Source organism: Perognathus longimembris, chromosome 13 (assembly GCF_023159225.1).
Source record: "Perognathus longimembris pacificus isolate PPM17 chromosome 13, ASM2315922v1, whole genome shotgun sequence".
NCBI classification, from domain to species: Eukaryota; Metazoa; Chordata; class Mammalia; order Rodentia; family Heteromyidae; genus Perognathus; species Perognathus longimembris.
This window is the reverse complement of record NC_063173.1, coordinates 48,167,167-48,193,938: the sequence shown is the minus strand read 5'-3', so window position 1 is coordinate 48,193,938 and position 26,772 is coordinate 48,167,167. Positions and strand designations below refer to the sequence as shown.

The window sequence follows — 26,772 nt, the reverse complement described above, 5'->3', positions numbered from 1 at the left end:
AGAACAGGCATAGATACATAGTTTGTTTCTTGAGCGGTCTCCCCTGAAGTAGTTCTCTAGGTCCTCTTGGCATTGTGCCTGACAGGCAGTCCTTCCCTTGATGCAGATCAAATTAGTACCTGTTAGGTGGAGCTTAATTATCCCTCATGACTCTCTGAGCTAAATGGTTTAAAGTGGGTTTTGTGCTTTGTATACACACTGAAACATGAAAAGATGTAATCGCTCTGTCAGTATTGGGAGGTTGGATGGAATGCTGTGGTGACTACAGCAAAATCTGCATGTGTGCTGAAAATATTTTAAGAGCATTTTCCTCTAAACTAATCCTTTTCCCTTCTTATCTCCTCTCTGTAGTACACAGGATAGTGCTCTAAATGGTATGTTGGAAATTATTTGAAGACAATAACACCAGTTTCTGTTTTGCTTATTATGGTTGGTCCTAGCCCCCAGAGCTGTGTATTAATTTCCCTTCCTCCTCCTGGATTTCTTTCCTTTTCTTTTTTTGGTCAGTTGTGGGACTTGAACTCAAGACCTGGGTGTTGCCCCTGAGCTCTTTTGATTAAGGCTAACTAGCACTCTACCACTTTGAGCCACAGCACCACTTGCAGTTTTTGAATGGTTAATTGGAGGTAAGAGTCTCACCAGGACTTTTCTTCCTGGGCTGGCTTTGAACAACAGTCCTCAGATCTCAGCCTCCTAAGTAGCTACCTGTGCCCAGCTTGGATTTCTTATTATTTAGTGGAGGGCATTAAGCCCATCTTATTTCTGTTCCTTCTTGGGAATACCCTGACAATATGCTTGAGTGAACAAATTCTGCTTTAGTGAGTGAAACTGTTATTCCAGACATTATGACTAGCCTTCAGATACGTTTGCCCCAAACATTGTTTCAGAAATTTTTAGTAGTTCCGCATAAATTCATACTTTGGGGTTCTTTTGAAAAAAAAATTAGAAAATCTGACATTTGCTTGAATTTTGCCTCATCAATCAATCAACAGGGATTAAGTAATTGTTGTTCCTTTAGTCAAGGCATGGACTTTTTAAAAAAATTTGAGGCAGGTGTAAGATACCACAAGAAATGTACTCACTCATTGGGGCTGGGGATATAGCCTAGTGGCAAGAGTGCCTGCCTCGGATACACGAGGCCCTAGGTTCGATTCCCCAGCACCACATATACAGAAAATGGCCAGAAGCGGCGCTGTGGCTCAAGTGGCAGAGTGCTAGCCTTGAGCGGGAAGAAGCCAGGGACAGTGCTCAGGCCCTGAGTCCAAGGCCCAGGACTGGCCAAAAAAAAAAAAAAAAGAAATGTACTCACTGCCTTATTATGTAGTAAGTGTACCCCTTTTGCACAACACATTGTAAACAAAATTTAATTAATAAAAAATAAATTTTAAAAAGTGCTACAAAGAAACTGGAAAAACAAGTGTAGCTGACTCTAGAAAGCAGAAAATTACAGGCTGTTTTGTCTTCACTTCTAAAAATTTTAAATGAGCAGAAACACTTATTATAGACATACATTTTTCAAATAACCAGTTAAAATCATTAAAAGAAAATGAAGATGAAAAATATTTTAAAAGAATACTTGCCAAGGGGCTGGGGATATGGCCTAGTGGCAAGAGTGCTTGCCTGGTATACATGAAGCCCTGGGTTCAATTCACCAGCACCACATATACAGACAACTGCCAGAAGTGGCGCTGTGACTCAAGTGGTGGAGTGCTAGCTAGCATTGAGCAAAAGAAGACAGGGACAGTGCTCAGGCCCTGAGTCCAAGGCCCAGGACTGGCAAAAAAAAAAAAAAAAAAAAAAAAAGAATAAAAAAATAAATAAAAATACTTGCCAATTACAATAGCTAATATCACACACACAAAAAATTGAGGCAGGGTCTCACTGGTTAGTCTGGCTCGGCCTTTAACTTTAGAATCTCCAACCTCTATCTTGCAAGTGCTGGCATTATAGGCATGTGCCTCCACTCTTTGGCAAGGCATAGTGAAATTTCCCTCCTTCCCTCCTTCTCTCCCTTTCTTCCTTTAATCTTGCTTTCAATAGTGAGGTTTGAATTCAGGACATTGCACCATCATGCCTAGCTTTTTCTATTGAGATAGACTCTAGTGGACTTTTCAGCCTTGGGTGGCTTAGAACTCCTGATTTTAGCCTCATACATATCTAGGATTGCAAGCATAAGCCACTGGTGCCTGTCTTAGGCATGAATTTCTTAATTTCTTAGTCTACACTAGGCTGATGCCAAGGCTCCTATTTAAATTAAATTAAATTTTGTGTATATGGTCATTACATTTGTTCCAGCAAAAGGTGTTAATTAGGTATGGACTAGTACTTCCTAGGTGCCCCGCCATGTGGTTCCACTAAGGGGAGGCACTGGACATTGCAGTACTCTGGCCCCCACCCCTTCTTCCATCTTGCTTCACCCAAAGAGGCTTTCCTGCTGGCTGTGGGCTGACATATTGACAGCCCCCTCACCCGAGAAGCTGCCTGATTTTCTGACTTTTTTTTAAAATAGCAACGATTAGCAAACTCCTCCTCTGTTTCCAAAGGGGGAAAGAGGAGGCTTCAAGCTAATTTTCTGGGTGGGGCTCACCTTAGGAAAGCAGATCTCCATTTTTGTCAGGTTACATAGTGTGAGAGCAACCTTCTTTTGGACTATGCAAATGGACTATGTAAAACTTTTCTCTATTTGTAAGCAGAGCATCTTGGACAGAGGTATGAACAAATGTTTTTTGAGTGTTACCATCCAGGAAAGTAAAATCAAGCTGGAGCAGAAGTAAAACATTAACAGCTGGGTGTCAGTGGCTCATGCCTGTTATCCTAGCTACTTAGGAAGCTGAGAGCTGAGGAGCATAGTTCAAAGCCAGCCAAAGTCTGTGACACGCTTTATCTCTAACCATGAAAAAGCCGAAAGTGGAGCTCTGGTTCAAGTGGTAGAGTGCTAGCTTTAAAAATAAAATAAAAACAATAATGCAGGGACAGCACTGAAACCCTGAGTTCAAGCCCCAGGACCAGCAAAAATAAAGCAGAAACATAAAAAAAAATTATAACAAAGGCTGAAAGTTTGATCTTCTACAGAGAATTTTAGCTTCTTGACATTGTTTTCTTAAGTGCATCAGAGAAGACATGAATATAACTCTTTTTGCTGTCTCATTTCTCATCTATACATTTTCACATAAGTATTTCCACCTTTCTTCTTTCTCTCTCTCCTCTTGGCTCACTGTACCTAGTAAGGTGGCTGTTTTGTGTTTTGTTTTTTCTGGTAACAGGTGCAACCTTTCTTTTTTCCACATGTGTTTTATGGATTTACTTTCAGCAATCTTTCAAGTATATAATACAGTGTTACTAACTATATGCAGCATGCAGTGTTACTGAACATTGTTGTGCAAGTAAATAGAAGTTTTTTATCTTGCATAATTGAAACTCTACCTCCATAAAACAACAACTTAAGGGGTCCCTGGCCACCGCCATTTACTTGTGTTTCTATGAGCTTAAGTACTGCTTTAAAGTGTGATTACTTATATATTTATGTTATTTTCTTTTTGCAGTGCTATGGGCCAAACCCAGAGAATCACACTACCGCATAATTATCCCTCCAGCCCCTAGATACACACATGCATGCACATGTGTGCGCACGCACACACACACACACACACACTTTTTTTCTTTTTGTTGGTTGTGGGGTTTGAACTCTGGGCCTGGGCACTGACCCTGAGCTCTTTAGCTCAAGGCTAGCACTCTACCACTTGTGCCACAGCACCACTCTGTTTTGCTGGTGGTTAATTGGAGATAAGAGTCTCATGGATTTTCTTGCCATCCTCAGTTCTCAGCCTCCTGAGTAGCTAGGATTACAGGCGTGAGCCACCAGCACCTGGCCACTTTTTTTCCTTTAAAACAAGTACTGGGATTTTGAACTCAAGGTCTCATGCTTGATCAGCTTTCTTTCTTTTTTTTTTTTTTTTTTGGTCAGTCCTGGGGCTTGGACTCAGGGCCTGAGCACTGTCCCTGGCTTCTTCCCGCTCAAGGCTAGCACTCTGCCACTTGAGCCACAGCGCCGCTTCTGGCCGTTTTCTGTATATGTGGTGCTGGGGAATTGAACCTAGGGCCTCGTGTATCCGAGGCAGGCACTCTTGCCACTAGACTATATCCCCAGCCCTTGATCAGCTTTCTTAATTGGCTGGTGCTCTACCACTTGAGGCACACTTCCAGTTTGGCCTTTTGCTGTTATTTTGTAGTTGGAATCTAAAAGACTTTTCTGCTCTGGCTGACTTCAAACCACAGTCCCTGATTTCAGCCTTCTGAGTAACTAAGACTATAGACATGAGCTACTAGAACCCGGATCCCAGATAATTTTAATAAATGGAGACATTTAGTATTTGTCTTTTAATGTTTGAATTAGCTACCATAAAAACCAGTCATCAAAGATTCATCCATGTTGTACTATATTTCAGAATTGCTGAATTTTATTTATTTATTTTTTTTGCCAGTCCTGGGCCTTAGACTCAGGGCCTGAGCACTGTCCCTGGCTTCTTTTTGCTCAAGACTAGCACTCTGCCACTTGAGTCACAGCCCCACTTCTGGCCATTCTCTCTATATGTGGTACTGGGGAATCGGACCCAGGGCTTCATGTATACGAGGCAAGCACTCTTGCCACTAGGCCATATTCCCAGCCCGAATTTCTGAATTTTTAAAAGCTGGAGCTGGGGTCAAAACTCAGTGGCAAGGTGATTGTCTAGCATGAACAGGCCATTTGTCAGTTTGTAGTGCTAAAAAAGCAAAGACATTTTAAAGACTGGGTAATAATTTTGTTCTGTGTACATGCTGTATCTTCTTTTTGCCTATTGTAAGTATTGCCAAAATGAACGTGGGTATACAAATACCAATTTGAGATCCTGTTTTTAATTCTTTCGTATATCTACCCAGTGAAGTTGCTGGATCATGTAGTTTTTTTTTTTTTTTTTGGCCAGTCCTGGGCCTTGGACTCAGGGCCTGAGCACTGTCCCTGGCTTCTTCCCGCTCAAGGCAAGCACTCTGCCACCTGAGCCACAGCGCCCCTTCTGGCCGTTTTCCATATATGTGGTGCTGGGGAATTGAACCGAGAGCTTCATGTGTAGGAGGCAAGCACTCTTGCCACTAGGCCATATTCCCAGCACCCTGGATCATGTAGTTTTCAAGCATGGAGCTACCATGCTGTTTTCCATAGTGGCTGAGCCATTATATTTCACTGTCAGTTTAGAGAGTCAGGACTTATTCACATCCCTCTCCCTTAGTGACTGTTTCAATGGGTCTCGGGTAATGTGGGTGTTTTTTTTTTATCTTGTTTTCTTTTCTTTTGTTGGCCCTCATGATTGAATTCTGGGCCTAGGCACTGTGTCTGAGCTTCTTTTGCTCAAGGCTAGTACTCTACCGCTTGAACTACAGCATTGCTTTGGGCTTTTTCTGAGTAGTTTATTGAGGATAAAGAATCTCATGGACTTTCTTGCCTAGGCTGGCTTCAACCTCCAGATCCTTAGATCTCAGCCTCCTAATTAGCTAAGATTACTGAAATAAGTCACTGGTGCCTGGCTTTGTTTCTTTACCAATCCAGTCATCCCTTGCTATATCACGGTTTACTTATTGGGACTTCACTGTATCATGAGTTTAAAATGAAATGTAAATAGTGATCCCTTACCTCATGTGAGTTATGTTCCAGAGACCCCCGCGATAGATGAAAATTTACAAAGTGGCAATAAGTGAGCTGCCATATAACCAGGTACAACAGTCCCAACTTCTTGGTACAGATAGCCTGTAATACTGAGAAATTGGGAAAACAATGGTTCATGACAAGCTAGGGCAGACCTTTATAGAGAGCAGTGGTGTGCATCTATTATTCTAGCTACAATAAAAAGTTACTGGTGCTTTTTAGTTTAATTTCTCTGATGATTAGTGATGTGGATTATCTTTTCATATGCTCATTGACTATTTGAATATTACGGAAAAAATATGTAGTCCTTTCCCCTGTTGTTCACTGATTTTGTTATTTATATATTCTGGATATTAAATCTCTCCCTCTCTTCCTCCCTCCCTCCTTTCTTATCTTCCTCTCTGCCTTTTTCCCTCTCTCCTTCTCTTCCTCACCCCCCGCCCCCCGCTGCCATCCTGTGGTTTGAACTCAGGGCCTGGGCACTGTCCCTGAGCCTCTTTGTGTTCAAGGCTAGCCCTCTACACTAGAGCCACAGCTCCACTTCGGGCTTTTTTTGTAGTTAACTTGGAGATAAGAATATCATGGATTTTCCTGCCAAGGCTGGCTTCAAACCACAATCACATATCTAAGCCTCCTCAGCTAGGATTACAGGTGTGAGCAACCAGTGTCAGGCTTGCTTGCTTCCTTTCTTCCTTCCTTTGTCTTTCCCCTCTCTTCCTCTCTCCCTTCCTCCATTTCCCTTTTTTTAATATTCCCTGGTGAAAATTTTCTGTCTGCCAATGTCAGTTTCTGTGCATCAGGCTCCTTAGGGTATTGCAGAACTCACCAATGAAAAATTGGAGTAAATTAAAGAAAATAGTAGGGTGTGTGTGTATGGGTGTCCTAGGGCTTGAACTCAGGACCTAGGTGCTACCCCTGTGCTGTTTTTGTGGGTTTTGTTTTGTTTTTTTTTTTTTGCCAGTCCTGGGGCTTGAACTCAGGGCCTGAACAGTGTCCCTGGCTTCTTTTTGCTCAAGGCAAGCACTCTACCACTTGAGCCACAGCACCACTTCTGGCTTTTTCTATATATATGTGGTGCTGAGGAATCGAACCCAGGGCTTCATGTGTAGGAGGCGAGCACTTTACCACTAGGCCATATTCCTAGCCCTCCTGTGCTGTTTTGCTTAAGACTTATCCTCTACCACTTCAGCCACAGCTCTACTTCCAGCTTTTTGAAGATTGATTGGAAGGCAGTCTCATGGATTTTCCTGCCTAGGATGACTTTGAACAGCAATACTCAGATCTCAGCCTTCTGAATAGCCAGGATTATAGGCATGAGCTACCAGCACTCAGCCAGATAGGTGTTTTTTCAAAGGGTAAGTCCTGGCTATCAAGAATAGTTACTCTGAGCGTGCCTAGCATGCATGAAGCCCTGGGTTTGATTCCTCAGTGCCACATAAGCAAAAAAAGCCAGAAGTAGTGCCATGGGCTCAAGTGGTAGAGTGCTAACCTTGAGCAAACGAAGCTCAGGGACAGAGCCCAGGCCCTGAGTTCAAGCTCCTGGACTGATAGAAAAAAGCTCTTGGAGACTGGAGGTATGATTCAAGTGGTAGAGCACTAGCCTTGAGTGAAAAAGCTAAGCAAGAATGTAAAGCCCTAAGTTCAAGCTCTAGTATTGGTGAAAAGAAAAGTTCTCATTGATAAGGTTGATTATATATCAGTGAGATGCTCAATGTGTGTACACACACACACACACACACACACACAAATATGGTATAGCTTTGTTAAATAGGACAGAAATCAGTGCAGGTGCAGCCAAGTGGAAGATATATGAATTAGCCTTATGGACCAGGGTTGGCAAAGCAACTGTAGTTACTAAATAAAATAAAAGTATAAAATTAAAAAAAAAGAATAGTTACTCTGAATAGTCATTTTGAGCAGACAAAAGTACTTCTATTTTAAAACTTAGTATAGAGTGTAATTTGGTCCATAGCAAACAAATTAGGATATTATCCTAATTCTTTCTACTTTTTTTTTCTTTCAAGGAGACAAGGTCTTGCTCTGTTGTCCAGGCTGCTGGCATTGAACTTCTGAACTCAAGTGATCCTTCCCCTTTAGCCTCCCAAGTAGCCAGACTTCTAGCATTCATCACTGCACCCTCTTCTGGCTTCCTGTACTCTTTTTAAAATGATTTGTCCTACCTCCAAATAAGGAAAAAGAGTATAGAGAACCTTAATTTTCCAAGTTCTAGTGCCACACTTTACACTGAGAGGAAGACAACTCATGGCTAAAGTGTTTTACTGATAGATGCAGAGCCTAATTAGGATAGGTAGAAAAGAACAGCAAGTCTGTCTCAATTGATATTGACTCTCTGGCCAATATTGGGGTCTCATGCCTTTTACATAGTGAGATAGTTTGTACTATTATAATGTTACCATCTATTTTAGATATCCTTCCTATTCATCACTCTCTTTTTTCCTTTCCTCTCCTCTCTCCTTATTCTCCCTCCCTTTTTCTTTCCTCTCTCCCCTTCCCTTCCCTCTCCTCTCCCCTCTCTATCTCTGTAGTTAACCTTTCTTTGAGGACATATGTTATTTTGGGGCTGTAAGCAAACTTGGTTGTCTTCATTTTGTTGTGGCAGTACTGGGGCTTAAACTCAAGGTCTTGCACATACTCAACTTTCTTACTCAAGAGCAGCACTCTTAACACTTGAGCCATAACTGCAGTCTGGCTTTTTTTTTTTTTTCTGGTTAGTTGGAGATGTGGTCTCAAAGACTTTTCTGTCTGGACTGGCTTTGAAATGTGATTTTTTTCAGGTCTCAGCTTCCTTAGTAGCTAGGATTATAGGCATGTGCCATTAGTGCCTAGCTTGTGGATTCCTTCCTTCCTTCCCTTTTTTTTTTTTTTTTTTTTTTGCCAGCCCTGGGGCTTGAGCTCAGGGCCTGAGCACTGTCCCTGACTTTTGCTCCAGGTTAGCACTCTACCACTTGAGCCATAGCACCACTTCTGGCTTTTTCTATATATGTGGTACTGAGGAATCAAACCCAGGGCTGCATGTATACGAGGCAAACACTTTACCACTTTACCATATTCCCAGCCCCTTGTGGACTTATATTTAATGTTGGTGTTGTCATCAGATTGAAAGTTGTACAAGGTGAGCTGTTTCATTGGTATATGGTATTGATATATATCAGGGAATATACAGAAACTTAGTGATTGAAATTAATTAATCATCATTCATACTATTTTGGATAGTCTTTGTTCAATGAGAAGTTCTGTTGGTCTTGCTTGGGTGCTTAGCAATTGAGACTCCAGGACCTCATGCCTTCCAGAAGTAACAGTGTATCATGTGCTAGCTCTGTATTTTTTTTTTTTTTGGTAGTATTGGGAATTGAACCCAGAGCACAATAGGCGAGTGCTATTCCACTGAGTTATAGCTTCAGTCCTACAATGTGTTCTTTCCTCCCCCCTCCCCTTTTTGAAGATATTTTGGGGGCTGAACTCAAAGCCTTGTTCACTGCTGCTCAGCCGTAGTGCTCTGTCACTTGAGCCATGGCTCCAGATTGGCTTTTTGCTTGTTATTTGGAGATAGTCTTGAGGTCTTTTCTCTCTGATCTGGCTTCAAACCTTGATCCTCAGATCTTAAGTCTTCTGACTAGGTAGGAGTATAGACATGAGCCGCTGGTTCCTAGCTCATACGTTCTTACTTAATCATAAAGATTGTGCTGGCTGTGTGGTGTACATCTGTAATTGCATCCGGGAGGGGAGGGGAGGTCAAGAGGATTGTAGTTTGAAGCCAGCTCAGCAGAAAAGTCCTCGAGATCCTCTCTGAATCAACAAGCTGGGTTTGTTGATAAACCTGTGATCCCAGCTATTCAGAAGGCCAAAGTGAAATAGGAAAACCTAGATATGTGCTCTATTCTAGGCAAAAACTTGATAGCCTGCTTGAAAAATTACTAAAACAAAAGAAAAATTTATCAAAACTCTCAAGGCCCTGACTTCAAAACCCAGTTCCACCAAAAAATAAAAATAAAAATCTTGTGAGATGGGAAGTTTCCCCTTCCCTTAAGTGTGGTGTTGTGCCAAGTCACGAAACTACCACCAAGAAGACCACCGAGGGGCTTCCTTGAGGATGGCCTCCCCGGGTCACTTACCACACGGGGCAGCGCCAGCAGCCCTGGTGGTGAGTTTTCCCCTTTTATATGTGCACTACTCTGTTCTGTGTGGTTCTTAAAATAAATTTATTATTCCTGTGGAAAAAAAAATTTAAAAAAAAAGAAGACCACCAAGACTCAGACATTCTGAAATGCAAAAGCAAGGCAAGGCTTTATTTAAGCGAGCTGCAACTCGGGCCTCGTCCTCCCCACCGACACAGCGGAGGTTAGGAGGGAGCTGCGGCTTACAGGTTCGACTGTGTCTCTCCTGCCCCTGTGAGGGGGCAGACCACACAGTCTTGAGGCTCTCTCTCTCCCATTCCTGTGTAGGAGCGGACCAGACAACTCCAAATATAGAGTGGACTGGACGGGCACCCGTTAGAAGGGCCTCCCGGTCCAGTCCTCCAGGTTCAGGGTGGTAGTGGGAAGCCTGAGACCCCTGTGGAGGGCTTGAGGTGTTCCCCAAGTCCACACAGAATGAACAGTGCTGTTTTCTCACCTTCGGAGTATGGGGTCTTGGGGGTCTCTGGGGCCATCCCGGACGAGCCCCCAAATGTTGTGCCAAGTCGCAAGACCATCACCAAGAAGACCACCGAGACTCAGACATTCCGAAATGCAATAGCAAGGCAAGACTTCATTCAAGTGGGGCCGCGGCCCGGGCCTTGTCCTACCCACCGACACAGCGGAGGTTAGGAGGCAGCCCCGAGCTGTGATTACACAGGGCTTATAAAGGCAAAGAACAAAGTTACAACAATCAGGTGTTCAAGCAAGCAAGATTAGAACACAGGTACAAATCTGATTGGCTCAGGGTTCGAGGCATTCTAGGGGTGGTCAGAGTTAAGCATTCCCAGCGGTTAGAGTTCTAGATCAACTGGGCCCTAATGGGCTTGTCCTGGGTCTGCTCACAGGGCCTGCTTATCTCAGGTTCGCGTGGTAAAGTGGGGTTCGCGTGGTAAAATGGGGTTCACGTGGTAAAATGGGGCCTGACTTCAAAGTCTGGCACTTCCGTGGAAGCTGGGATTAATGGACTTGGCCAAGATAGTGTTACACAGGATGGAATTGAAATATATAATATGCCTGATTCTAAAGCTCAGATACAGAATTGCTTCCTATTTTAATTAATCAGTGTTTCTGTTGATTAGACTTAGACCGTTAAGATCTATCAGAACAACAGTTTCTCAACAGTACTATTGACATTTGGGGATGGATAATTCTTGTTACTGTGGGAGACTTTCCTATATATTGTAAGATATTTAGTCATATTCTTACCTTATTTATCAGAAGTCAGTAGCACTCACTGAACCCTGTTTGAAACAACCCAAAATGTCCCCAGAAAGTGTCAAATGTCTCTTTGGGACTCTCTTCTTTTTTAATTTTTGTCAGTAGTGGGGCAGGCGTTTCACAGATTTTCTTGCTCAGGCTGGCTTGGAACTACCGTCCTCAGGTCCTAGCCTCTTGAGTGATTACAGGATAAGCCACCAGCACTCAGCTTGTAACTCTCTTCTTTGTTAAGGTATTTTGTGATTTTCTCTCCTTTGATCTTGCTGGGGTTTTTTGTTGTTTGTTTTGGTTGATCCTGGATCTTGATCTCAGGCTTGTGCCCTGTCCTTGAGCTTTTTCTGCTCAAGGCTAGTATTCTACCACTAGGAGCCACAGTGCCACTTCCAGTTTTCTGGTGGTTAGAGATGAGAATCTCACAGACTTTCCTGTCTAGGCTTGCTTTGAACTGTGATCCTCAGATCTCAGCTTTCTGAGTAGCTAAGTTGACAAGCATGAGCCCCTGGTGCCTGGCTTCTTGTTGTTGTTTTAATATGATACTTTGAAAGGAACTGACAGTGGCTTCAAACCATCTTAATTTTTCCTTTTTTTTTTTTTTTTTTTTTTTTTTTTGCCTGTCCTGAGGCTTGAACTCTGGACCGGGGCACTGTCCCTAGCACTTGAGCCACAGCACCACTTCCAGCTTTTGTTGTTTATGTTGTATTGAAGAATCAAACCCAAGGCTTCATGCATGCCAGGCAAGCACTCTACCACTAAGGCCACATTCCCAGCCTCCATTTTAATTCTTAATAGTTACAATAGTACTGCCTGGTTCTTATGTTCTTAAATCATACCTTTTATTACCTATTCCCTTTTATGCATTGTTAATTGTTTTTTCTTTTGTCTGTGAACTCCCTAAATAAAATGCAGCTGGATAAAGCTGTGTAAAGGTATCGATTCAGTAAGCATTCACATCTCTGCGATTATAGCCATTAGTGGTAGTTAAAAGAAGACAATTTACATTTTCTAAAAATAGTAAAGGGGAGATCTGCACAGTTTTTAGCAAGCTGGGAGTTAAATGCTTTCCAGACTTAGCAGAGTTAATCTTCATCCAGATAGTATTGGTTGACATGCTGGGGGACATTAATGTTTAACAAGTGATTTTTTTTGAGGAGTGGGAGAGGAGCATGGAAATCACAGTTGCTTTACTAACATGTACTTTTGTTATCACTTAGGACAATTTTATGTTGTCTAGACTGAGGGAAATGGGAGAGAAGTTATTCTAGTGGAGTCTCAGATGCTGAGTCCAAAAGGAATCAGTAGTTGCTGAAGTTAAGATTAGGTCAAATGACAAGTAGTATATACCCAGAGGCAAATCAGTGAAAATCAAATGTTATTCAGAAGCAGTTCAGAATGAACCTTGGATATAAGAAAAATGATTGTACTTGGAACTTTGTGTTAGCTTGAGGGCTAGGTGTAGTTTGTTTGGGGGACCCAGCTGGTTTTTGCCCTTCAGTTTCTATAGACTCCAGAAGCCTCTTTACATGAACAGATTGGAGCTAGGAAAGCTGCCTATTTGCTTCTGATTAATAAATGTTTCAGCTCACTATGCTTTCCTTTTTCCACATTCTCTTATAAGGCCTCATTTACTTCTCTTTGCTTTCCTCATAGTGGCCCTAAGATTTAACTTCCTATTATATGATATTTGCTTTATGATAGGGTCAAGAGCCTATCACTTCTCAATGACATTATAGGCTCTTTTCATAGTATGTTGTTCCCACCTTCAGTTTAGCCTTTTAGAAGTGTCACTTTGCCTTGGTCTGTGCCTCAGCAGGAGCAGGAATTGCCTGCCAGTCTTTACTGGCATGTGCACTATGTGCTCTAAGTGTACCCCTAGAACTGGGGGGCCCTGCAGAGATCAGATGAGTGCCTATCATTGGTTAACTTAAGCGGTAATTGCTAGTGTATGAAATGGGGAGGTTCAGATACTTCTGCTTTAAAGTGGAGATGTCAGTTTGGAAATCATAATAGAGGTGTCGTTTCAGAACACACAATTATTTTTAACAAAGAATAAGGGCTTGTCATCTCCCAGCCCAGGCATGCGCCAAGACAGAGATCTGATGCTTGCAGAGCAAGATTCAGAAATGAGGAAAGTACAGTACATCCAAGGTTCTTTAGTGTCTTTCTCCCTTTCTCCCTTCCAAAAACTGACCTCTTTCCTTTCTGAGGTCTTTTTGCAACACAGTCTAGGCACATTGGTGATAATTTCCCCAGCAAGTATCCAGCCTCTGACTTTATATTATGAACCTCCGAGGGACAGGCTGCATTCCACTTATCAGGATAGCTATGTCAGCACTTTAACCTGAGTGGCTTAAGTGGCCAGAGTAATGAAGGGTGATATAAGCATTTTCTGAAAACCTTGTTCCTTAAGGAATTTTAGTATGAGTTTTTTTATACCTAGCATCCTTAATTGAAACCAAGAAGATATGCCTTCTTGGTTATTCTTTTCAATTTAGTTAAGCCTGATGATTTATTTGCTTAGGTATTTAATGGTTTCCTATTAAATGTTAATCAGAATGTGAGAGTGTTTTTTTTTTTTTTGTTTTTGTTTTTTGGTTTTTTTTTGGCCAGTCGTGGGCCTTGGACTCAGGGCCTGAGCACTGTCCCTGGCTTCTTCCCGCTCAAGGCTAGCACTCTGCCACCTGAGCCACAGCGCCCCTTCTGGCAGTTTTTCATATATGTGGTGCTGGGGAATCGAACCGAGAGCTTCATTTGTAGGAGGCAAGCACTCTTGCCACTAGGTCATATTCCCAGCCCGACAGTAGTCTTATATGAATGTATGCATTTCTTGTGCTTCTTAATCTTAAACTGAGCCACAGAACCATTTTGCCCCACCACCTTCAAATTAATATGATCATTGTTCTCAGTCTCGACTCCTTCCTTGGGCTTTTCATCAACCTTGTCCAGTGCCAAGTCTCTTCATCTGCTTGCCAGATTACAAAAGTGATCCCCAGTCCACACTAAATGAGCACATAGCTGGATGTGAGTTTTGATGGGTATAAAAAGCTGTCTTAGCTGTTAACAAAGGGAGATGGAGAGACAGTAGAGACCAAGTCTGTGAATACTGTATATGTTCTTGATACATTGTATATTGCATATGTCTACCTGACCTAGACAAGGGATAGAAAAACAGTTCGTAAGATATCACAAGAAATGTACACACTGCCCTACTATGTAACTGCACCCTTTTTGCACAACACCTTGTAAAAAAATTTATGTTCAATTAATAAAAAAAAAGATGTCTTAGAACAAGTATACTTTTTCATGTAGCTTATAATCTTATCAGTAAGGACAAGAAAGACATGCTTATAAGATTACTTGGAAGCAAGCTTCTTAAGAGGGGTACAAAAGGTACAGAATACTTTGGACATATTGAGAGACTTAAGTTTCTAGTTGGGGGAGTCAGATATTTGAACTTTTAAATGTTTTATAGGTGGAGACAAGGGAGAGGAATTTTCGAGAAAGAAGAAATGGCCAAGATAAATGCTGCTGAAGCGCCATAGTCATGGTGTTTAGAGCAATGGCTCTCCCAAGTGTGGTCTGGAGTCCTAGAAATCAAAGCTAGTTATTTATTTATTTTTCTTTGCTAGTTCTGGGGCTTGAACTCAGGGCCTGAGCACTGTCCCTAGCTTCTTTTGCTTAAGGCTACCACTCTACCACTGAATCACAGTGCCACTCCTGGCCTTTTCTGTGTATGTGGTGCTGAGGAATTGAACCCAGGGCTTCATGCATGCTAGGCTAGTACTCTGCCACTAAGCCACATTACCCACTCTGTCAAAGCTGTTTTTATAACAATGCTAAAATGTTCTTTGTCTTTTTTTATTCTTATTGTTTCATGGTTGTATAGTGGAGTTTTCTATAGAGGCTTCATGACATGTAATAAGATTATCACTCTGATGACCAATTGATTGTATGCTCATTTGTTAAAAAAATTTCTCAGCTATGGGGCTGACAGAATAACTAGCCTAGCAAGAAAGAGGTCCTGTATTCAAACCCAGTACCATAGACACAGAAAAGAAAAATCTCAGTTTTACTAATTTTGGTTTTAAATATGGTAAACATTGGTAAAATAGAGGCCATATACACAAAAGCTCTTTAGGATCATTAGTAGTCTTTCTCTTCTTCTCCTTCCACCACTTTTTCCTCCTCTTTTTTCTCCTTTTTCTTTTTGTCCATACTGGGGTTTGAACATAGGGCTAGACACCTGAGTAACATTTCCAATCCCTTTTCAACCTGTAGTGGTGAGATAGACTCTTGCTTTTTGTCCTGGGTGGTAATTCTTCTGTTTTTGTTTCCTGCTGTAGCTGGGATAACAGGTACATACCATCATGCCTAGCTTCGTCTGCTGAGATGGGGTCTTGTGAACTTTTTTGGTCAGGCTGACCTGGAATTATGATCCTTATGATCTCTGCCTCCCAAGTAGCTGGGATGAAAGATATGAGCCCTACCATGCTTTGTATTGTTTGAGAAGAGGTCTTTTTGCCAGGGCTCTCCTTGAACCCTAATCCTCCCAAGTAGCTAGAGTTATAAGTGTGAACCACAGCACCTGGCAGGGTTCATTCACATAGTGTTTAAGGAGTCCTGAGACCAAAAGTTTGAAAGCCTCTGTGGTAGTACATATAGTATATCCAAAAGTAGTGAGAAATTTTGCTGCAAAGCTTTAGGTGCTAAGATGAGGAACTTAGATTTTATCTTCTAAGCTGAAGGGAATTGGGTTTGGCTGTCTTGAGTTGTATAGCAGATGCCACCTAGTCACTCATTGGAACCAAGTAAGGAAATGATGCCTTAGGCACAGGGCACCAGTGGCATCTTAGTTCCTATAATGAGGCCATTGAGTTTTGGCAGTTGTTTCCACTGGTTGGAGAAGGTCTGAACAAGTTTGTTTGCTTTAGGGAATTGATTTTCGCTGTGATCTGACAACCAGTAAGAAGCATGTCTTCAGGGTATAATTGTTTACTAAGGAGAAGTTGTCATTGGCATGTTTATTCTGTGTAGACTAACACCCGGACTTTGTGCTCCTCAAACCCTGATTACATTTGAAGTGAAAGGTTTTTTCTTTTAGATGATCTATCTCTTTTGCCCTGACCATGTTTTCTTCTGTTATCGTTGTCTTTCTAGTTATTAAAGTAATAGAGAAAACCTTGAAAATACTTGAAGTATAAGTGGAGGGAACAAATAGTTATTATGTTCAATAAAGCATTAGGAATTTTACAATTTAAACTGTTTATTGCTTTATTATTTCAACACACTTATGATTTTAATAATCTTTTGCCATTTTTGTCAACATGTATAGGATAAACCCAGGGCCTTGGGCTCGCCAAGCCACTCTCATACCCTCTTATGAGACAGGGTCTTGCTATATTGCACAGGCTGGTCTTTAGCTCTGATCCTTCTGCTTTAGCCTTGTTACGGGTTCAAGGGAGGGGAGTCCCTGTCCCTCCAAGAGTCCACCACTCAGAGACAGTGTCAAGCAAAAAGATGGATTTATTGGGGAAGCAAAAAGCAAACTGACCGGTCAGGGACGCAGCACAGACTGGGGAGCTGAAACTACGCCAGTGAAAAGCAGGCTGACCGGCCAGGGACACAGTGCAGACTTGGGAGCTGCCACCATGACTTCCAGCAGTCATCAAATTGGGGTTTATAAAGATTAAAGCATAGCACAGATGTAGGGGCTTGACGCAGGGGGTAGAACATGCAATAAGTTCACAGATGTAAGAGGTTGACGCTAGGGGTAGAGGACACAACAAAGCAAGTGTGGCACGGATGTAGGAAGTTGACACAGAGGGTAGAGAAAGCAACAAACAAGTTAAGCAAGCCATTTACAGAAGCAGAATTCGGGGGTCAGGTTGGCCTAATAATCAAGATGGAGTCATCTGTAACTCCCTACAACAGCCCCCCAAGTAGCAGGGTTACAACTATGTGCCAGCTACCATGCCAGCTTCCTTTCAAGGAATTCTACTTTTCTTTTCTTTTCTTTTCTTTTCTTTTTTTTGGCAGTTGTGGGCCTTAAACTCAGGGCCTGGGTGCTATCCCTGAGCTCTTCAGCTCATGGCTAGCTAATGCTCTACCACTTTGAGCCACAGCTCCACTTCCGGTTTTTGAGTGGTTAATTTGAGATAAAAGTCTGACCAGGACTTTTCTGCTCTGGCTGGCTTCCAACTGTGATCCTCAGATCTCAGCCTCCTGAGTAGCTAGGATTATAGTTGAGTATTTTCCCCCTTTGGAGAGATAGAACAGGGACTTTAAACTCAGGATCTTGTACTTGTTAGGTAGGTGCTCTACCTACCTCTTGAAGTGCTCTACTACTTGAGTCATGCCCTCACACTGCTTTATTTTTCTTGCATTTATGTCACTGCTGGCCTAGACCCTGGGTCTCCTGTTTACATTTCTAGTACAGGTATGTGCACTATATCCAGCTTTTGTTGATTGAGTGGAGTCACATATAAACTTCTGGACTGCCTTGGCTGATTTTAAACTGCCACCTTCTCAGTCTTCACTGCCTCTGTTACCCAGAACAATACCCTGATTTTAAATATTTAAAAACAACTTTAAGTTAGAAAAGTTCCCATGACTATGATTTCTTGTTCTGGTTTTTTTTTTGCCAGGCCTGGGGCTTGAACTCAGGGCCTGAGCACTGTCCTTGGCTTTTTTTTTTACTCAAGGCTAGCACTCTACCACTTGAGCCTCAGCACCACTTCCGGCTCTTTCTATATATGAGGTACTGAGGAATCGAACCCAGGGCTTCCTGTATATGAGGCAAGCACTTTACCACTAGGCCATATTGCCAGCCAGAATTTCAATATTTTATCTTTAGATTTTTGTGTTAGAGGGTTGTGGGGTTTTTTTTTTTGCCACATTCCCAATTGTTAACATTTTATGACATCTACTCCATCATTTTCTTCTGGTCTCTACATAGGTATGTTTATATATAAATATATCTATTTTATATGTTAATGGTTAAGTTTCTTTCTTTGATATTTGTGGTTATTATGTTTTAGGTATTGAATGCTTTTGAATATTCAATACTTAAATATTCTTACATATTCTATATACAAAGTAGTATACAATTTGATATAATAGAAGTACAGACTTTTACAAAATACTTTTTTTGATAAAAGGCTTTTGATTATTCCTCCTGCTTGTCAGCAAATCAAAATAGTATAGCTTTTTACTTAGACATTATTGGTATAGACAATGAACCAGATAAGCTGGTAGTGAAAAGAGTGGAGGTTGTTTTTTTTCCCTGTCAGAGCTTCTTTAAAATATTTCTAAATTGAGATTATAGGTCAGAATTAAATGTTAGCTTCAAGCCCGAACAAGTTTGTCTAAGGCCTCCTTCTGCCCTTCCTGATTTCACATTATCAAATTGCATGATAAATCATTAAGTCAAATTCCATTTGTGGGGGCCAGAGCAGAGGGCACAGGGCTGCCAACCCATTCCATTTTTCTCGTGGCATTTTTCATTAGATGGCTCTCTACAAGAAGCTGACATAGAAGAGAAAGATCTTTCTCCAAGGTCCTAGGAGTGGTGGCGGTGGTGGTGATGTTTACTGGTCTAGTAACTATAGTTCTTTCTGTATTTGACATCAGTTGGAGAAGCCTATTTTAACTTTACATGATACTTATAGAGCATTTGTGTTTTCATCAGTGATCTCTATATGTGGTGTAGTACTATCCATCCTCATTGGTTTTCTTGATTTTGTGTATTAGCAGTTAAAATGCTGTATGTGAGGCTTGACAGTCCCACTACATTGCCTGGGGAGCAGTTGGTGCCGAAAGTTTCTATAGGAAGTAGGCACAGGGAATTCATGTTCCAAAAGAACCTCATCAAGGACTCCCTAGAGACAAAGTTTACTTAATATTTTGATTTTACTCTGATTTAAATGTCTTTCTAATTAAGATAGGAAGTTAGGGTGGAAGTAGATTTTGCAGGAATATCAAATGGAATCATAGAAATGGAAGTTATTTAAACACATTCAGTTTAGGAATCTCCTTTATAGCCTCCCTAATACAATTCTCTCAGAATCTCTTAGTGCTGTCACTGCCTTGATGTAGTAAGCCTCCCAGCTTAACATTTTCAGGCCGAACCACTGCATAAGACTGTGTTCTGGTTATTCTGGAGGATGCCTCTCATCAAAAGATCTCTACTAAGCAGCTATTTAGGGAGCAATACAACAGGGTTCAGAGCTAGTCAGGACTAAATCCAGAGAACTTTGGATTAGAACAATCTTACAAGTATTTTAGGGTAGGCAGCTGTTCCCAAACCTTCCATTCTTAACTCTCACATAGGTCTTTTATTTATTTTTATTTTTTTGCCTGGTCGTGGGGCTTGAACTCAGGGCCTAGGCGCTGTCCCTGAGCTCTTTGTACTCAAGGCTGGCGCCCTGCCACGTGAGCCACAGCGCCACTTCTTCACTTAGATCTTTAAAAACTTTAGTAATGAATAAGTACTGTAGAAAATGAAATTGTTTGATCAATGAATAAACTAAGTTATAATTACTAACAGGAAATTCTCATTATTGTTGCACATTAGGGTGACTATTCAGAAAGTTAGATTTTAACAGCTTTAGACCATTAAAAAATGATAAGTGTTCAAAGAGATAAGTAGTTTAACCTAACCCAGACATTACATAGTATCCATATATTGAAATATTGCAAGGTGCTTCACTGACTATTCACTTTAATGTTTTTACATACCAGTTAATTTTTAGTACTAAGTGTGCACTCTACCACTTGAGGTAGGCCTGTTAATTCTCTTATTAGTATTTTCTGCTTTGGCTAGGATGACAGGCATACACCACTGATCTCAATTGTTAAGAAGAGGTCTTGCAAACTTTTCTGCTAGGGTTACCCTGGAACCACATTTCTCCTGACTTTAGCTTCCTGGTTGGCTGGGATGACAGGCATACATCATTGCCCTCAGATGTGGATGAGAAGGTGTCTCATGTGCTTTTTTTCTAGTTGGCCTCCATCTCCAGTCCTCGAGATCTCTAGATCTCTGGTAGTTAGAATTACATGAATGAGCCACCAGCACCTGGTTAAAAATAAACTTTTGAAACGTGACATAGATAGATGTATGTGAATAGATATTCTTTAAAAGTTTTTCTTCTTTCTCTAGTCTATGTGTCATTTTCCCCTATGGCAAACATCTTAATTTCAAAGGCTGAAAGATATGCGTTATTTTGTGTCCCCAAAAAAGAAAAAGTGGCAGTTACACAATTACAAGGTTCAACCCAAATTATGATACCTTAGAATGTGAATACGTATGCTTTAGAATTGATTAAACACAACTTTTTTTTTTTTTTTTAAATAATACTGGCACTGGCCCAGCCGGCGCTGGTGGCTCACGCCTGTAATCCTAGCTACTCAGGAGGCTGAGATCTGAGGATTACCCCGTTAAAAGCCAGCCAGGGCAAGAAAGGCCATGAGACTCTTGTCTCCAATTAACCCACAGAAAACCAGAAGTGACACTATGGCTCAAAGTGGTAAAGCATTAACCTTGAGCAAAAGAGCTCTAGGACAGATAGATCTCAGGCCCTGAGTTCAAGCCCCACAAGTGACAAAAAATAAAATAATGCTGACACTTGGGGTTAGAGGCATGGCTCAGTTTGTAGGGTGCTAGCCAATGAGCAAAAAATCAAGTACTAAATTCAAGTCTCAATCTCAAACTAAGAATAATACTAACAATGTTGGCACTGGACCTGGCTTGGCTTTTCTCACTAATGGCTGGAACTCTACCATTTGAGTTACACCTTAGTTCCAAAGCACAACCTTTCTGCTCCTTAGTGATATTACTGAGATTTAGGCATTCAGCTAGGGAGGTGTATTTTATTACTTTCTTCTCTTCCTCATTGGTCATATTGTGCTGTTTTCATTCAGTGCTTGATTTGTTAGAAGTGTGAACATATATATAGGTCTTGTTTTTTGCAGGGTTTCCCCTGCAGAAAAAGTTGAAAAGCCAAGTTCTTAGGGCCTTGACTGTATTTCTTCCCTAGTCTGATTTGGGAAATGCTATTTCATGCCAGTTGCTGGGATAAAGTGACTGCACATGACTATACCTAAAGTCTGCTGGTTTTAGTAACACCAAATTGAATTAACTCAATTGAAAATGATTAGTAGCTGCTGTCCTTATCCTGCAGATCTCACTTAAAGAAGAGTTTGACCAGGAGCTGGAGACCTCTGTTCCTAGCAGAGCCAAGCAAGATGCTGCTAGAGAGGAACAATATGCATTTTTTTTTCTGAAACCACTTCCTTTGAAACATGTTTTAAGACAAGAGCTTAATTGGCTGCCAGTGCATAAATATATTGGGAAGTAGGACAGCAAACATGGTAGACCAGGAAGGTCATAGATATGAGGTGTGTTTTAACTGATTCTTATTTTGTAGCCAGAATTTAATAACTAGACGATTTCATACAGAAGTCCAGATTTTAGCCGGTTACTAGTGGCTCACTCCTCTAATCCTAGCTACTAAGGAGGCTGAGATCTGAGGATTATAGTTCAAAGCCAACCTGGGCAAAAAAATCAGCGAAACTCCTATCTCCAATTAACCACCAGAAAACTTGACATGGCTCTGTGGCTCCAAGTGATCCAGTACGAGCCTTGAGCAGAAAAGCTCAGGGACAGTGCCCAGGTCCTGAATTCAAGCCCCATAACCGGGAGAGAAAAAAAGTCCAGATTTCTGGTTACCTTTATTTATGTATGTATTTATGTAGGTTTATATGTATGTATATTTATTATTTTGTCTTTTCTGGCTATCTTTACAGAGTAGGAAGAGCCAGCAAGCCTACATTGTAGCTTTGGAACAGCTGGCTGGAGTTGAGTGGTAGAACATCTCCCTTTGTCTTTGCTAGTGTCCGTTGCTCAGCAGGGATAAATTACAGTTAAACTGTGGGAGGTCTTGAAGTACATTATAGAGATTCAAAGATGGGCCTTCACTGGAGTCCTGGCACTGATATGCAATAGATATTCCAGAAGGCCATATGTTTTAGCTTCTAAACTCACTGTTCTCATGTATTTAATAAAATCTACTTTTCCAGGTTTCAGTGAGCTCTAAAGAAAGAATTACATGTGAAGTACTTGCTTAGCATATTACCTGGCATCCAAAAAGTGCTCTATGAAAAGTGTGTGTATTACATTTTGTTGTTAAGAGAGCCCTAAGAGTACTTTTCCTCACAAAAGGGGTATAGGTAGAGCACAATGGAAATATGGATTTTGCTGGTGTGTAGGAGCTAAATATTAAGATAAATGTTGGCGTTACATGGTAATCTCTATGTGTTGCCTACTTTTCCCTCCTATGTTGATCTAGCCTTGTATTTGTCTAACAGTGGTACTGTAAGCAGAAATAAGATCATATTTCTAAGAAATGATTTCTCACCAAAGAGTACTATTCAGCACAATACAAGTAGACACATCAAATATGGGAGCTCTGTAGCTCTTTATGTTTTTACATATTTAGCTTATAGAAAGGGTAAGCTTCCAGATAATGGATGTTAGCTGGCTGCAAAGGGGGATGTTATTTACCTCTCCCCCATTTCCCTTGTGAATGACCTCTGAGTTGGTAATTGACAGGGATTATTGCCATTTTTTTAATCTCTGCTAGGAGGCTGCTGGAGTCTTCTCTCATTTCATTATCCCGTTATGATGGAGCAGGATCCAGAGAGCACCCAATTTACCCAGACCCAGCGAGGTAAGGCCAAAGTGAGAAATGGCACTAGGTGGGAGGGAGGGGCGGCCCTTGGGGTTGCCAAGCTGTTGGAAGCCCTTCCTGTGCCTCTCTGGTCCTGGTGCTCTTTTACTCTTCAGTTACAGTTTTAAGACAGGTATTCAGGTGTTTGGGAAGTTTGCAGGTAAGTGAATAGCTCCTCTGGTACAGAGGATTATGACCGAGCTCTTGTACTTTGGGGCTCATTTCTGTCTGACGGGGTGGGGGGGGCTATAAAGGCCATAGGCCATCTCACAGTATTCTTCCCCAGTGGCTCAAGAGGCCATTGCTAATCAAATGGACAGCCAAAGGGGAACTGAAATTTTAAAAATATATGCCAATAAGGAAATAATAATTAAATAAAATAACAAAATAAACCCACTTCTATTTGTCATTTAGGAAATTTAGAATATCAAAGGGTAGAAGTCAAGCTCTTTCGCTTACTATTTTGGAGACTCCTTGTAGGAAGAGATGAAAAAGAATAACTGAATGAAACAAGTTGTCATTTTACTAAACCGCTTGCTTTAAGTTATTAGATGAGCTCAAAGCCCATCCTTCCCAGATGTGGGTGTCAGAAGCAAGGATAGAATATTGAGTTATTGGATTCCATTTATTGTGGAGAGCAGCCCCTTGTGATTTTCGCAGCTGGATTTGTTGATTCTGCTAATGATCTAAAAAGGATAACTGCACATTATTTAAGTAATACCAGAGCATGTTTTGAGATTTTGAAGAAAGAAAAGAATAATTTTATAACAGTTGGGTTACCAAGGTAGGTCAGATAAAATTAAAAGAGCCTTGACCAGATTGACTGTCAAATCTACTTAGAAACATCTTTAGCTCAAGCTGATTCCAGAGATATTAAATAATTTTGTTTTTGACACAGTTATGATATTATACAACATTCTTTCTGAGATACTAGTGAACAGAATTTTTAAGTTATCTTCTTACTTCATTTTCCATACCAAGAAATGGCAAATCCAAGCACTCAGGAATAACTTTAAAAACATTTAGGCAACTTAACATGATGACTGAAGCAAGGATGTTTATGTTAGTCTCTATGTTGAAGAGTTATGCGATCTTAGTAAGGGAGAGAAATCTTATCATAATCAAGTGCTTTCAAACACTGGGATAGAAAACTTAGAAATATAAAAGCTTCTTTTAGGACATAAATGGAAGTCTCATTCCCTGACAAAGTTCAATGGTGATGTTTAAGGAGCATTCATTATTTGTCCTCTTTTCATCTATTCCATTATTTACCCATTTTCTGATCTCTTGATTAATGAAAGTGTCATACTTTGTGATAGTGGTATTTTTATATGTTCTCTTTGAACATAGTATAGATTTTTCTTTGAGTGATAGGTATTTCTTCCTTGAAGGAAACTTGAGGATTTATTTAAACACTTAAAAATTTCACTTGGAACACTTTAGAATTGTTTGATGAATTGTCAGCTCTTTGTTGCTGTCATTTATTTTCCTTTTCCTCTTAACATATGGATAGGTCAAAGCCTTTGTGAGACATTTCCTTAGCAAGCAGAAACCTCTAAATAGAGACAAGGATAAGTCCAGGGTGTTAAGAATTTTCTCTTCTGTTTTTCTTCTTTGTTTTGTTTTGTAATCATTGATACATAGTTTCATAGTTTAGGGAATTCCTATCCTATAGTAAAACAACTTTGGTTACCTAGTGCTGAATTTATATCCTTGCATAAAAAGGCAATCTTTATTAGCATTGCCATTATCAGTAATATTATAACTTTTCCCTTTGACAGTAGGCTGTCACAGAGGAATGAATGTATGTGTGTCACTTAGGGTCACTTTTCAGGATCAGTTCCCCTCTAAAAACATTTCTCCTTTTGCATTCTTTTCCAATATGCTTGACTTGAAAATCTAATTGATACTTGATTTCTTGCAGAAGATTTCTGTGTATTTGGTAGCTGTAAGAACAAATGAATAGTATTGACTTTTGTCTGTTTAAATTTTAGTTTTCTGTGATGAGTCCTTATTTTAAAAACAAAAACAGCAACAATAACAAAAAAGAACAAAACATGGGAATAGGGGCCCAAATGGATAATGAGAATTCCACCAGTTGAGACTATTAGCAAATGGTTTTCATACTCAGATGATCTTGGCCTAGGTGTCTATATGTCCAACTTACTATATTTCACTTGTGTTCAGTGATGCTAAGTACAGCATATTATTCCATGTCACAGACCTTTGAATTCCAAAGATCATTACCTACCTCCTTGTGAATTCCATTTAGCATTTGGCAGAAGGATGCTACCTCTCATGACAGGCATTTCAAGACAGGCTCACTTCCTGTTGCAGTTGGCTGCAGGATCTCCTTTGACCTGTGTCAGTAGATTTACTGAGGACAAAGTTTCAGGGCCCTGGAAAGCGTAAGACGTGTGCAAACAATTTTTCTTTTTTGTTTTTTTAAAGCTAGATCTTGATACCTAGGCTGCCTCAAACTTTCATCCTGTCACTATCAGTCCTTCACCTCAAGGCTCTTAAGTAGCCAGGATTATGAAAATGTTCCACTGCTCCCAGCAATAAATGCCTTTTATGCCATTTGGATACAACTATTTCTATTCTTGATCAGTTATTTTTAGATTCCCACTAAAAAGTAGCAGAAGATATGAACTTTTTTATATTCAAACATTTATAGAAGTATATAAAATAAAAAAGTCCTTAAGAGTCCTCAATTGGATTGCTGTCTTTAGTTTTTTCCCTTAATTACAGAGACATATATTTTTATACATATTCATATATACATACTATCCTTTATTTCTCCACTTAAAATTTGTATCTTAGAGCCTTTTCCTTTTGAGTATATAGGGATTATTTAGTCTTTTTAATGATTTCATAGTGTTTCTTTGTAGGTATAATTTATTTAATTTGTTGCTATCTCTTTGGTTATTTCCCAGCTTTTCACTAATGTTAATGATGCTTAAGTGAACTTCCTTATGTGTGTATATGTACATAAATACATGCTTACATATACATATTTGTACTTTTGCTTGTTTCTGTATGATAAAATTCCTAGTAGAATTATTAGATTATGTGCCTCAAATTTTAAGTTGAAAAGTTTAGCAGTCCACTTAATATTCTCAAAAAACATTTTTCTGTTATTCTTCTTCTCATGTTCTCAGTTCATAGCCTCAAAAATTATATAACTGTTGTGAGAGATGGAGGAAAATTTGAGAACGAAGGGAATGGAATGTGGGGAATTGTATAATGCACTAGAAGTTATCAGGAAATAGCAAGATAATTGAATCTTTGGTTTGAAGAATGAGAGTCTAGACTAATCATTTTTTGGAATATCCTAGTAAGAAAGATACCTATGTGTTGCCCATATGCTCTAATTTTTAGAGTAGAAAAAAATATTTTTTTCTTTAGATTTTTCTCCAGTATGTATTACTCTCAGTCTTTATTCTAAATATCTTTTGCATGTTACAAATATCTATGATTAATCTATAAAAGAAAAGATAAGTATGAGGGACGAGGTAACAAACAGTACAAGTAATATATCCAATGCCTAACGTATGAAACTGTAACCTCTCTGTACATCAGTTTGTTAATAAAAATTTGGAAAAAAAAAAGATGAGGCTGAAAGATAAAGTTATAGGTGCTAAGTGAAATTTGGATTTATGCACATTTGCTAGAGAAAAGAAGTTCTAGTGAAAATGATACCTTGGATGATACCTGTGTTTGTAGTGTTTTTGGGTGATCCAAGACTTAACATTCCTGGGCCTATTTTCTCATATGCAAAATGAAAAGAGTACATGAATGCTAAGGCCTCTTTTGTTTCTTACATTTTTGCCTGTGGTGATCAACGTGATCAAAGAACAGCTGTGAATCTGTTTAAGGGCACCCTAAGAAGCTAAGCCAGGTTAAGAAGCTGAGAAGAAAGCCCAGTGTTAATCCTCTTGGGAAAGGATAGCCCTTC

The 26,772-nt window shown here is 40.3% G+C and overlaps 1 protein-coding gene across 5 annotated transcripts in view; it reads left to right on the top strand.

The window, feature by feature from the left end:
* Positions 1-26,772, top strand: part of Ambra1 (autophagy and beclin 1 regulator 1) — a 206,852-nt gene that overhangs the window by 52,219 nt on the left and 127,861 nt on the right. For 3 of the 5 annotated variants that reach the window (XM_048359845.1, XM_048359844.1, XM_048359842.1), the window contains one exon: positions 22,728-22,814. The exons of the other annotated variants lie outside the window; for them this stretch is intronic. In XM_048359845.1, the coding sequence (XP_048215802.1) occupies positions 22,728-22,814 (87 nt within the window). The remainder of the gene's footprint in view (positions 1-22,727; positions 22,815-26,772) is intronic. 5 annotated transcript variants of the gene reach the window in all.